The sequence below is a fragment of the Oculina patagonica genome, chromosome 9 (assembly GCF_052425735.1).
Source record: "Oculina patagonica isolate OP01 chromosome 9, crgOcupat, whole genome shotgun sequence".
Classification (NCBI taxonomy): Eukaryota; Metazoa; Cnidaria; class Anthozoa; order Scleractinia; family Oculinidae; genus Oculina; species Oculina patagonica.
The window spans coordinates 30767287-30781656 of NC_135766.1; the positions used below are offsets into that span (position 1 = coordinate 30767287).

At 37.8% G+C, this 14370-nt stretch overlaps 1 protein-coding gene across 3 annotated transcripts in view; it reads left to right on the forward strand.

Moving 5' to 3' along the window:
- The window catches only part of LOC144664674 (uncharacterized), a 59769-nt gene that overhangs the window by 24998 nt on the left and 20401 nt on the right, over positions 1-14370 (forward strand). For 2 of the 3 annotated variants that reach the window (XM_078525857.1, XM_078525859.1), the window contains exon 12: positions 135-844. The exons of the other annotated variant lie outside the window; for it this stretch is intronic. In XM_078525857.1, the coding sequence (XP_078381983.1) occupies positions 135-154 (20 nt within the window). In that variant the 3' untranslated portion in view covers positions 155-844. Of the gene's footprint in view, positions 1-134; positions 845-14370 lie in introns of those variants that run through there. 3 annotated transcript variants of the gene reach the window in all.

The following is a 14370-nucleotide window of genomic DNA, read 5'->3' on the forward strand; positions in this document are numbered from 1 at the left end:
TTTAGCATTTCCCATGTTTACTTGTTGTTGTTTGTACCAAAATATATGATTCTTGCTGCATTTCCAGAAACGCTTACCCTATTCGTTTCTTGAATGCTGTTACTAACATTTTTATTTCTTTTGCATATTTTCAGCTGATTCTTACGAGCTCTAAAGAAGAACAGATTGTTCAGCATCCTCGAGCTCACCAAATTGTCCTGGTTCATCCGCTTACTTTTAAAGTTGTGTTGGACAAGGAACTGACAATTGCAGCATAATTTCCAGGATGTTTGAAGTTAAGGACCCGTATTGCGGCGAAGCTTGGGTTTCTACAGCAATGTTTGTTACACGGAGGCTTTATTGTGGATTGCAGGCAAACAATCAACCTTAACAGTTCTTGTTAATGTACACAAGCTTCGCCACATTTTAAAATATATTTGGAAGAACAATGGAGTTTATTAGGCCTGCAATTTTTGTAGAGACGGTAATCATAAATTTTGAGACATTATAACATAATATTTTTTACGAAATTATAAAACAAGTAGAACAAAATCGCAAACTGCGCTGGCGTTTTTTTGTTCTGCAGTATGATGCATTATACGTTTAAGAAAACTAAGTATTCCTTTTCATTTTCAGTGACAAAATTCGAGGTGTTATTCGCATAATTTGTAATTAAGATTGGACTGACATATAACTTAAATACTAAAATAACATATTTAAAGTATAAAAAATTACTTAAACTAAATAAACCTTTCAATGAAATATTTTATGTCCCAATGCTACTTTATACAAGAGAAAACGGGGGACACGGCCCTCACGGCTCCTCCCTAAATCCTCCCTTGTAGACTGCTTCTTAAGGCTATATGCAATATACCTATCTGATAAAACTGCAAAGGACGAAGAAAGGTTTACTTGAAAGTTTATTTTAAAAACGACCCATTAAATATATTTTAAACTGAAAAATTGTCTTTTTTCAATTTGTTTTTCCTTTGCCACACGATTATATTAGGATGGTCTGGCCATAAGAGATATGCACATTTATGTATATGATTTAAAAATACCGACCCCTCCTCGCCATAAGATTTGTGGTCATAATTTATCGTTAATTAACTTGTCAATTACAGGCTGTAACAGCCCGGGGAATGTATATCCAAACAGCTCAATATCATCCTTGTAAATGTTTTGGAGTTGAGCTATTCTCAGCAGTGTTAAAAGAAAATGTTAAAAAAAAAGGGATTTTATGGAATCGAACCCGACCGATCACATCACGAGCAAGCTATTTAACAATTGGGCCACCAAACAGCTTGAGTAGAGAGTGATCAATTTTAAGTTCAATATTGTGTTCCCCCCCCCCCCCAAAAAAAAATGCAGTTATTAAAAGTAAACAGGCTTGCTAGAGTGCATTGTAGGTTAACCGAAATGAAGGCCTGCGAAACGTATTTTTTAACGTTTTGGACATATTTTTTTCTCCGGCGATAAATTTCTCAAAAACCGTTCTAAGATTGGGCCTTTTCCCGCTTTTCTGTTTATGCACCGATCTATTTAACGTATGCATTAGGCTAGCTGTTCAGCGGGATTTCTTTTATAGCTATTTTGCAACAAAAACGGTGTCATGCTGCCCACAACAGTAACACCCCCTTTTCCCGCGAAAATTACAGCTGTTTTGTGATTGTTCAAACGACTAGATTTCGTGAGCTGAACTCACGCTATATAACGTAGACAATCTTGTAGCAGGAAGCTTAGCAATACGGATTCCATTTGGGACAGAAAACTGCGATTTAGTATATGAAAACTGTCGTTTGCAATAGTTTAATATCAGTTACCAGCCCGTCACGCGTAATTTCATTTGCCACGCTTGGGACGTAATCGCGTGATCCGATTGCTATACTTTAAAATGATATTCAGCACTTGTACACTTCCATTTGAAATCCCGCTATGACTTGAGAACGACGTTAAGCCAACGTCGAAAAGTACGTTGTCGGCTAAACATTTTGAATTAATTGTATCTTTATCGCAATAATTAGTGCCTTAGATAATACACACACTCTTCGAGGAGAAACAGTTTTAAAAATGCAAACGCCGGTGGAAAAAAAAAACGTTTGAAGCGCTTCAAATGTGCTCAAAACCCTCAAGTGTTATTTTTTTTTCTCAACTGGTTTAAAATAATGTTAAGCAGAGCACAGTTGTTCAAAACACAAGATGGATAAGTAAAAGCTTTCCACCGAATAAATCGCTATCCAGTGGATAAATGTTAACAAAACATACTGCGCTATTTACGGGATAGTGATTTATCGGCAAGCGCGAAAAAACTGATTGGACAATTTGCTAATTTTCACTAAGTTTTGTTGTGTAGATAACATTGCAATTTGAGAAGTTTGCGAAAAATCTGTGAAATGCGTTTGTCTCAACAGGTTTCGTCTAAGATTGTAGTTGATTTGGAATTTAATTTTTAGCTCTTTTTAACGTTGTAAAGTACAATTGACAATTTTGACATGGATAATTGAGCAATATAAATAAATAAATCATTATTTAATATTTTAGTTTGTGTAGCGCGCGGATATTTTAAAGGAAGCGCGCGCTCTCTTTTCGAAGGAAACGACTCGATTGTTGCGTCACTTGCGACAACGGACAAAGACTAGAAAGCTTTCCGAGAGCAACGTAGCTCTTGCTTGCAACAGAAAACCTAGATTCGGCAGTGAAACTAGAGAAAATTTGATTGGACTGCTATTGAAAGGATTTGTTAGAATACGATGATGAAAGCTCTATTGACAGACTACAAAGAGCGCTTCGAGAACTGGAGGAAAGAGTTGACAGGTATTTTGAAGACTTAGGTGAAATTGAAAAATGTGCAAGCAAGCACATGCAGATGTAAAGAGGTTCCAGCTGAAAGTTAAAGTGGAGAAGAATAGTGAAGAGAGATGCTGAGATACAAGGCAAAATGTTCTAAGCTGTTAAATGGATATCTTGTTATAAGGCGGCTAAATATGCTCTTGTAGGTAGAATACGCGTGCTTGTTGAAAGATGCTGATGCTATATTGATTTTAAAGTAATTTTACCGAAGAATCTACTCTTTTAATCTATTGTTAAAAGGTAAGTGTACAATAATTGATCACTTAAGAGAGCTTAAAAGAGGCAGACTGCACGGGCATGTATCGATATCCCGCGTTACCCGCGGGAAGTGAACAATGAAGAACCCGAGATTTCAGAATATTCTCGGCTCCTTTTTAAATCGAAAACAGATGAATGAGTCTTAGTAACAGTCGGTTTACAATCGGTTTACTTTGTATGTTGAACACAACCAAAGCGTAAAAGAACGGTTTACAACGGTTTACAACGGTTTACATAGACAATAAAAGATGATCATCAGAGTTCTTTTTAAATAGCTGTAAACCGTGTAAACCGTTTGTAAACCGTTAAAATAAGCACAAATCCTCTTGTAAACCGTTCAAAATCACAGTATTTACAGTTATTTAACGTTCTAGCGGATAACTTGGCAGCACGGATTCCATTTGGAACAAAAAACTGCGATTTAGTATAGGAAAACCGTCGTTTGCAATAGTTTAATATTAACCACCAGTCCGTCACGAGTCATTTGATTTGACACGCTTGGGACGCAATTGTGTGACGTTATTCTATACTTTATCCACAAAAGAACATTGTGGTGTTTTTTTTTACAAACTGAATTCGCGTTATCTCATTTTATAACGCTTGAGACGTAATCGCGCGAGAGAACTTTCGTTCCATTCCTTTCAAATGCTGAATTTGTTAAATTTCTTTTGTTCTCTGCACTGAACGCCTCTCAGTTTTATTACGAAAATCGGGTGCAATTTAATATACTCATTGTTGCTCTATTCATTTGTTAATCAAAAACGATATCGGAGAACGCGATACAAATTGTTCTAACTACAACAACTAACGTACATGACAATCTCATTTTATCTCATTTATTTTGAAGTTTTAGAGGCAGATTCTTCACTTAAAAAACGTTCAAATCAATATAGCCTCAGCTTGCGTCTACAAAGGCACCTATTCTTCCTGCAAAAGCATCTAAGGCAGGCTTAAAATGATACATGCCTGCAACAGTCACTTTTTAGATTAATCAGAAAAATCATTTTTACCGCCCCGACCCCCATTTCAATGTTGTCAAATGGCGGATTCTTTGCGCAGTATGTTGGGGGGCTGAACAGTGTAATATGTTGCAGTATGTTGGGAAGCTCAATGTTGTCAAATGGCGGATTCTTTGCGCAGTATGTTGGGGGGCTCAACATTGTAATATGTTGCAGTATGTTGGGAAGCTCATTGTTGTCAAATGGCGGATTCTTTGCGCAGTATGTTGGGGGGCTCAACATTGTAATATGTTGCAGTATGTTGGGAAGCTCAATGTTGTCAAATGACGGATTCTTTGCGCAGTATGTTGGGGGGGCTCAACATTGTAATATGTTGCAGTATGTTGGGAAGCTCAATGTTGTCAAATGGCGGATTCTTTGCGCAGTATGTTGGGGGGCTCAACATTGTAATATGTTGCAGTATGTTGGGAAGCTCAATGTTGTCAAATGACGGATTCTTTGCGCAGTATGTTGGGGGGCTCAACATTGTAATATGTTGCAGTATGTTGGGAAGCTCAATGTTGTCAAATGGCGGATTCTTTGCGCAGTATGTTGGGGGGCTCAACATTGTAATATGTTGCAGTATGTTGGGAAGCTCCATGTTGTCAAATGACGGATTCTTTGCGCAGTATGTTGGGGGGCTCAACATTGTAATATGTTGCAGTATGTTGGGAAGCTTAATGTTGTCAAATGGCGGATTCTTTGCGCAATATGTTGGGGGGCTCAACATTGTAATATGTTGCAGTATGTTGGGAAGCTCAATGTTGTCAAATGGCGGATTCTTTGCGCAGTATGTTGGGGGGCTCAATGTTGTCAAATGACGGATTATTTGCGCAGTATGTTGGGGAGCTCAACATTGAAATGGAAAGGGAGGAGAAAAAGAATGAATCTGGATATCGTGGCAACACTTTTAACGAGCTAGGGCTACAAAAAACACTGTAAATATAATATACATGTACTCAAGCAGTAGCCACTGACTCAACCAATATCCAATGAAACAAAGCATTCTACGCCAACAAGACTAATATATCTATAAATTATAAGATAAAAAAGAGATTTCAAATTTTTTTCATGATTTACCAATGCTTGAAAAGTGATGTTGTCCAAAAAAAACAACTTTTAGTACACTAATACAGCAAAAGATAAATAAATTAACAATAAATAAATAAATTAATTAATTAATTAATAAAAAATAAAAAAAAGACCAATTCCTAGAGCCGTAGGGTCGCATCTTCACGCGGGGAGAGTTTATTCGGCCCCCAAGCCATTTAGAATAAACCCTATACTGGAAGATTCGAACCCGCGACTTTGAGGTGATGAAGCTACATCAGCCGCCGGCAGCGATGCCACTTCGCCACCTCGGGAATCCGTTGGGATGATACTAAAAAATTTGAATGTGTATACTTGGAATTAATTAATTAACTTCCGCCGGAAACTGGCTGAAATCGAGGCTAAGATTGTTTCGCGGCAGTGAAACTTATTTCAAACCAGCGAAAGGTTTTTGGACCAGGCGGTCAGTCGTCCGTCATTATCCTGCGCGTTTCGATAGCGAAATATGACTTTTCTCCTTCCTGCGCACTCAGTTCAAATGGGCTAAGATTATTCCGCGGAAAACCTGGTAAACTCAAGATCACTCAAGGCTCAAGCGCTTGTGGTGAGCAAAGCATTTTTGGATCAAGAGATCGGTTGTTGGTCATTATTCCGCGCGTTTCGATGGCGAAATACGCCTATCTGTCGACTTCGATTGAGCAATAGGTAACTTAACATCGCTTCCAACAAGCTGTTTTATTTGTTGATAGTTTATTACAGTTGAATTTCACGTATTAAGAACGAAAGTACCAAGGAAAAATGAGTGTTTACGTTTCGTCTTCGAGAAGCCTTTTGTACCGAGAAGATTTATGATAATATAAATACACAAACTAATGAATAAGTGCCAAGCCATTTGTTAAATGTATTGTTTAATTGTATTTCACACTTTTTCTATTGTTGACTTTTAACACTTGTATACTCTCATTTCGTATGCGATTTTGACTTGAAAACAACATTAAGCCAACGTCAAATAGCACGTTGTCGGTTAAACATTTTGTTTTGATTGTAATTTCATAACAATAATTGGTGACTTAGATAATGCACACAATTTCCGAGGAGAAAGAGTTTTCCAATGCAAAAGCCGGTGAAAAACGCTAAGAGCGCTTGTATACTGTGCTCAAAGCCATCAAGTGGTATTTTTCTCAACGTTCTTTCAAACAGTTTAACAATAATTTTAAGCAGAGCGCAATTGTTCAAAGGGAAGATAATGCTATCCACCAGAGAAATCGCTATCCAGTGAATAAGTGTTGACAAAACATACTGCGCTTTCTATCGGATATAGTGTTGGAGAGGGACACGCTAATGTTTTGCACGACGAAATTAAAAGTGATTTCGTTTTTTATAAAGATAGTGTAGTGGACGACATTGAAACGCACATGATGACTGTAATAAGAAGGCGTGTGTTCAGCTTGTATGCGCCGATCCCTGGAAGGGAACAAGTGAGTTTAAATCCCTGCGGCAGATGTTTCGCTCAGCTAATCTAGTTATAACGAGCAACGATTTCGTGAACTGCAATGTTTACATCGTTTTCACGACAGTCAAAAGCTGAGAAAACATCACAACTTGTAGAGGTTAATATAATAATTTCGTGTATAGTACACTATTATGCAAATAGCAACGGGTTACCATTGTAACCCGTAAAGTTATAACAAGTTTATCGGAGTAATCATCTTCTTAATCTCAGCGAGTTACAATGGTAACCCGTTGAACTGCAACTACAATCCTTGGTCGCGCCCTAAAAAACCAAAGAGGCTGTGAGCCCCTGAACTCGGAAAATTCATTATGAAACAAGAATAAAAATCCGCGATTTTGACGTGACAGTGTACGTTTAGCGGTGTTTTATTTTCGCAATTTGTACAAAAGCCTTTGAGTACGTTATTGACATTAAAAATATGTCAAAAACGTTAAAAAATACGTTTCGCGGGCCTTCATTTCGGTTAACCTACAATGCACTCTAGTAAGCCTGTTTACTGTTATTAACTGCATTTTTATGGGAAACACATTTTTGAACTTAAAATTGATCACCCTCTACTCAAGCTATTTGGTGGCCCAGTGGTTAGATATTTTGCTCGTAATGTGATCGGCCCGGGTTCGATTCCATAAAATCCCTTTTTTTTCTTATTTTCTCTTTTTTTAACATTAAGTGCAACTATTGATGACGATGAAATCCTGCATGCCTTGGCTATAGCTCGCTCACTCATATCAGTGTTTCTGCTGAGTTGAAAGACTGCCGCTCTTTTATCTGCGGCGATAAATTTCTCAAAAATCATTCTAAGATTGGGCTTTTTCCCGCTTTTCTGTTTAAGCACCGATCTATTTAATGTGTGCATTAGGCTAGGTGTTCAGCGGGATTTCTTTTATAGCCATTTTGCAACAAAAATGGTGTCATGCTGCCCACAACAGTAATACTCCCTTTTCCCGCGAAAATTACAGCTGTTTTGTGATTGTTCGAACGACTAGATTTCGTGACTTGAACTCACGATATATAACGTAGACAATCTTGTAGCAGGAAGCTTAGCAATACGGATACCATTTGGGACAGAAAACGGCGATTTAGTATATGAAAACCGTCGTTTGCAATAGTTAATATCAACCACCAGCCCGTCACGCGTAATTTCATTTGCCACGCTTGGGACGTAATCGCGTGATGCGATTGCTATACTTTAAAATGATATTCAGCACTTGTACACTTCCATTTGAAATCCCGCTATGACTTGAGAACGACGTTAAGCCAACGTCGAAAAGTACGTTGTCGGTTAAACATTTTGTATTAATTGTAACTTTATCGCAATAATTAGTGCCTTAGATAATACACACACTCTTCGAGGAGAAATTTTCACTATTTTTTGTTGTGTAGATAACATTGCAATTTGAGAAGTTTGCGAAAAATCTGTGAAATGCGTTTGTCTCAACAGGTTTCGTCTAAGATTGTAGTTGATTTGGAATTTAATTTTTAGCTCTTTTTAACGTTGTAAAGTACAATTGACAATTTTGACATGGATAATTGAGCAATATAAATAAATAAATCATTATTTAATATTTTAGTTTGTGTAGCGCGCGGATATTTTAAAGGAAGCGCGCGCTCTCTTTTCGAAGGAAACGACTCGATTGTTGCGTCACTTGCGACAACGGACAAAGACTAGAAAGCTTTCCGAGAGCAACGTAGCTCTTGCTTGCAACAGAAAACCTAGATTCGGCAGTGAAACTAGAGAAAATTTGATTGGACTGCTATTGAAAGGATTTGTTAGAATACGATGATGAAAGCTCTATTGACAGACTACAAAGAGCGCTTCGAGAACTGGAGGAAAGAGTTGACAGGTATTTTGAAGACTTAGGTGAAATTGAAAAATGTGCAAGCAAGCACATGCAGATGTAAAGAGGTTCCAGCTGAAAGTTAAAGTGGAGAAGAATAGTGAAGAGAGATGCTGAGATACAAGGCAAAATGTTCTAAGCTGTTAAATGGATATCTTGTTATAAGGCGGCTAAATATGCTCTTGTAGGTAGAATACGCGTGCTTGTTGAAAGATGCTGATGCTATATTGATTTTAAAGTAATTTTACCGAAGAATCTACTCTTTTAATCTATTGTTAAAAGGTAAGTGTACAATAATTGATCACTTAATTATAAGAGAGCTTAAAAGAGGCAGACTGCACGGGCATGTATCGATATCCCGCGTTACCCGCGGGAAGTGAACAATGAAGAACCCGAGATTTCAGAATATTCTCGGCTCCTTTTTAAATCGAAAACAGATGAATGAGTCTTAGTAACAGTCGGTTTACAATCGGTTTACTTTGTATGTTGAACACAACCAAAGCGTAAAAGAACGATTTACAACGGTTTACAACGGTTTACATAGACAATAAAAGATGATCATCAGAGTTCTTTTTAAATAGCTGTAAACCGTGCAAACCGTTTGTAAACCGTTAAAATAAGCACAAATCCTCTTGTAAACCGTTCAAAATCACAGTATTTACAGTTATTTAACGTTCTAGCGGATAACTTGGCAGCACGGATTCCATTTGGAACAAAAAACTGCGATTTAGTATAGGAAAACCGTCGTTTGCAATAGTTTAATATTAACCACCAGTCCGTCACGAGTCATTTGATTTGACACGCTTGGGACGCAATCGTGTGACGTTATTCTATACTTTATCCACAAAAGAACATTGTGGTGTTTTTTTTTTACAAACTGAATTCGCGTTATCTCATTTTATAACGCTTGAGACGTAATCGCGCGAGAGAACTTTCGTTCCATTCCTTTCAAATGCTGAATTTGTTAAATTTCTTTTGTTCTCTGCACTGAACGCCTCTCAGTTTTATTACGAAAATCGGGTGCGATTTAATATACTCATTGTATACTCTATTCTTTTTTTTAATCAAAAACGATATCGGAGAACGCGATACAAATTGTTCTAACTACAACAACTAACGTACATGACAATCTCATTTTATCTCATTTATTTTGAAGTTTTAGAGGCAGATTCTTCACTTAAAAAACGTTCAATTCAATATAGCCTCAGCTTGCGTCTACAAAGGCACTTATTCGTCCTGCAAAAGCATCTAAGGCAGGCTTAAAATGATACATGCCTGCAACAGTCACTTTTTAGATTAATCAGAAAAATCATTTTTACCGCCCCGACCCCCATTTCAATGTTGTCAAATGGCGGATTCTTTGCGCAGTATGTTGGGGGGCTCAACATTGTAATATGTTGCAGTATGTTGGGAAGCTCAATGTTGTCAAATGGCGGATTCTTTGCGCAGTATGTTGGGGGGCTCAACATTGTAATATGTTGCAGTATGTTGGGAAGCTCAATGTTGTCAAATGGCGGATTCTTTGCGCAGTATGTGGGGGGGGCTCAACATTGTAATATGTTGCAGTATGTTGGGAAGCTCAATGTTGTCAAATGGCGGATTCTTTGCGCAGTATGTTGGGGAGCTCAACGTTGTGAAATGAAGGATTATTTGTGCAGTATGTTGGGGAGCTCAACGTTGTGAAATGAAGGATTATTTGCGCAGTATGTTGGGAAGCTCAACATTTTAATACGTTGCAGTATGTTGGAAAGCTCAATGTTGTGAAATGAAGGATTATTTGCGCAGTATGTTGGGGAGCTCAACATTGTAGTATGTTGCAGTATGTTGAAAAGCTCAATGTTGTGAAATGAAGGATTATTTGCGCAGTATGTTGGGGAGCTCAACAGTTGTGAAATGAAGGATTATTTGCGCAGTATGTTGGGGAGCTCAACGTTGTGAAATGAATGATTATTTGCGCAGTATGTTGGGGAGCTCAACGTTGTGAAATGAAGGATTATTTGCGCAGTATATTGGGGAGCTCAACATTGTAGTATGTTGCAGTATGTTAGGAAGCTCAATGTTGTGAAATGAAGGATTATTTGCGCAGTATGTTGGGGAGCTCAACATTGTAATATGTTGCAGTATGTTGGGAAGCTCAATGTTGTCAAATGACGGATTCTTTGCGCAGTATGTTGGGGGGCTCAACATTGTAATATGTTGCAGTATGTTGGGAAGCTCAATGTTGTCAAATGGCGGATTCTTTGCGCAGTATGTTGGGGGGCTCAACATTGTAATATGTTGCAGTATGTTGGGAAGCTCAATGTTGTCAAATGACGGATTCTTTGCGCAGTATGTTGGGGGGCTCAACATTGTAATATGTTGCAGTATGTTGGGAAGCTTAATGTTGTCAAATGGCGGATTCTTTGCGCAATATGTTGGGGGGCTCAACATTGTAATATGTTGCAGTATGTTGGGAAGCTCAATGTTGTCAAATGGCGGATTCTTTGCGCAGTATGTTGGGGGGCTCAATGTTGTCAAATGACGGATTATTTGCGCAGTATGTTGGGGAGCTCAACATTGAAATGGAAAGGGAGGAGAAAAAGAATGAATCTGGATATCGTGGCAACACTTTTAACGAGCTAGGGCTACAAAAAACACTGTAAATATAATATACATGTACTCAAACAGTAGCTACTGACTCAACCAATATCCAATGAAACAAAGCATTCTACGCCAACAAGACTAATATATCTATAAATTATAAGATAAAAAAGAGATTTCAAATTTTTTTCATGATTTACCAATGCTTGAAAAGTGATGTTGTCCAAAAAAAACAACTTTTAGTACACTAATACAGCAAAAGATAAATAAATTAACAATAAATAAATAAATTAATTAATTAATTAATAAAAAATAAAAAAAAGACCAATTCCTAGAGCCGTAGGGTCGCATCTTCACGCGGGGAGAGTTTATTCGGCCCCCAAGCCATTTAGAATAAACCCTATACTGGAAGATTCGAACCCGCGACTTTGAGGTGATGAAGCTACATCAGCCGCCGGCAGCGATGCCACTTCGCCACCTCGGGAATCCGTTGGGATGATACTAAAAAATTTGAATGTGTATACTTGGAATTAATTAATTAACTTCCGCCGGAAACTGGCTGAAATCGAGGCTAAGATTGTTTCGCGGCAGTGAAACTTATTTCAAACCAGCGAAAGGTTTTTGGACCAGGCGGTCAGTCGTCCGTCATTATCCTGCGCGTTTCGATAGCGAAATATGACTTTTCTCCTTCCTGCGCACTCAGTTCAAATGGGCTAAGATTATTCCGCGGAAAACCTGGTAAACTCAAGATCACTCAAGGCTCAAGCGCTTGTGGTGAGCAAAGCATTTTTGGATCAAGAGATCGGTTGTTGGTCATTATTCCGCGCGTTTCGATGGCGAAATACGCCTATCTGTCGACTTCGATTGAGCAATAGGTAACTTAACATCGCTTCCAACAAGCTGTTTTATTTGTTGATAGTTTATTACAGTTGAATTTCACGTATTAAGAACGAAAGTACCAAGGAAAAATGAGTGTTTACGTTTCGTCTTCGAGAAGCCTTTTGTACCGAGAAGATTTATGATAATATAAATACACAAACTAATGAATAAGTGCCAAGCCATTTGTTAAATGTATTGTTTAATTGTATTTCACACTTTTTCTATTGTTGACTTTTAACACTTGTATACTCTCATTTCGTATGCGATTTTGACTTGAAAACAACATTAAGCCAACGTCAAATAGCACGTTGTCGGTTAAACATTTTGTTTTGATTGTAATTTCATAACAATAATTGGTGACTTAGATAATGCACACAATTTCCGAGGAGAAAGAGTTTTCCAATGCAAAAGCCGGTGAAAAACGCTAAGAGCGCTTGTATACTGTGCTCAAAGCCATCAAGTGGTATTTTTCTCAACGTTCTTTCAAACAGTTTAACAATAATTTTAAGCAGAGCGCAATTGTTCAAAGGGAAGATAATGCTATCCACCAGAGAAATCGCTATCCAGTGAATAAGTGTTGACAAAACATACTGCGCTTTCTATCGGATATAGTGTTGGAGAGGGACACGCTAATGTTTTGCACGACGAAATTAAAAGTGATTTCGTTTTTTATAAAGATAGTGTAGTGGACGACATTGAAACGCACATGATGACTGTAATAAGAAGGCGTGTGTTCAGCTTGTATGCGCCGATCCCTGGAAGGGAACAAGTGAGTTTAAATCCCTGCGGCAGATGTTTCGCTCAGCTAATCTAGTTATAACGAGCAACGATTTCGTGAACTGCAATGTTTACATCGTTTTCACGACAGTCAAAAGCTGAGAAAACATCACAACTTGTAGAGGTTAATATAATAATTTCGTGTATAGTACACTATTATGCAAATAGCAACGGGTTACCATTGTAACCCGTAAAGTTATAACAAGTTTATCGGAGTAATCATCTTCTTAATCTCAGCGAGTTACAATGGTAACCCGTTGAACTGCAACTACAATCCTTGGTCGCGCCCTAAAAAACCAAAGAGGCTGTGAGCCCCTGAACTCGGAAAATTCATTATGAAACAAGAATAAAAATCCGCGATTTTGACGTGACAGTGTACGTTTAGCGGTGTTTTATTTTCGCAATTTGTACAAAAGCCTTTGAGTACGTTATTGACATTAAAAATATGTCAAAAACGTTAAAAAATACGTTTCGCGGGCCTTCATTTCGGTTAACCTACAATGCACTCTAGTAAGCCTGTTTACTGTTATTAACTGCATTTTTATGGGAAACACATTTTTGAACTTAAAATTGATCACCCTCTACTCAAGCTATTTGGTGGCCCAGTGGTTAGATATTTTGCTCGTAATGTGATCGGCCCGGGTTCGATTCCATAAAATCCCTTTTTTTTCTTATTTTCTCTTTTTTTAACATTAAGTGCAACTATTGATGACGATGAAATCCTGCATGCCTTGGCTATAGCTCGCTCACTCATATCAGTGTTTCTGCTGAGTTGAAAGACTGCCGCTCTTTTATCTGCGGCGATAAATTTCTCAAAAATCATTCTAAGATTGGGCTTTTTCCCGCTTTTCTGTTTAAGCACCGATCTATTTAATGTGTGCATTAGGCTAGGTGTTCAGCGGGATTTCTTTTATAGCCATTTTGCAACAAAAATGGTGTCATGCTGCCCACAACAGTAATACTCCCTTTTCCCGCGAAAATTACAGCTGTTTTGTGATTGTTCGAACGACTAGATTTCGTGACTTGAACTCACGATATATAACGTAGACAATCTTGTAGCAGGAAGCTTAGCAATACGGATACCATTTGGGACAGAAAACGGCGATTTAGTATATGAAAACCGTCGTTTGCAATAGTTAATATCAACCACCAGCCCGTCACGCGTAATTTCATTTGCCACGCTTGGGACGTAATCGCGTGATGCGATTGCTATACTTTAAAATGATATTCAGCACTTGTACACTTCCATTTGAAATCCCGCTATGACTTGAGAACGACGTTAAGCCAACGTCGAAAAGTACGTTGTCGGTTAAACATTTTGTATTAATTGTAACTTTATCGCAATAATTAGTGCCTTAGATAATACACACACTCTTCGAGGAGAAATTTTCACTATTTTTTGTTGTGTAGATAACATTGCAATTTGAGAAGTTTGCGAAAAATCTGTGAAATGCGTTTGTCTCAACAGGTTTCGTCTAAGATTGTAGTTGATTTGGAATTTAATTTTTAGCTCTTTTTAACGTTGTAAAGTACAATTGACAATTTTGACATGGATAATTGAGCAATATAAATAAATAAATCATTATTTAATATTTTAGTTTGTGTAGCGCGCGGATATTTTAAAGGAAGCGCGCGCTCTCTTTTCGAA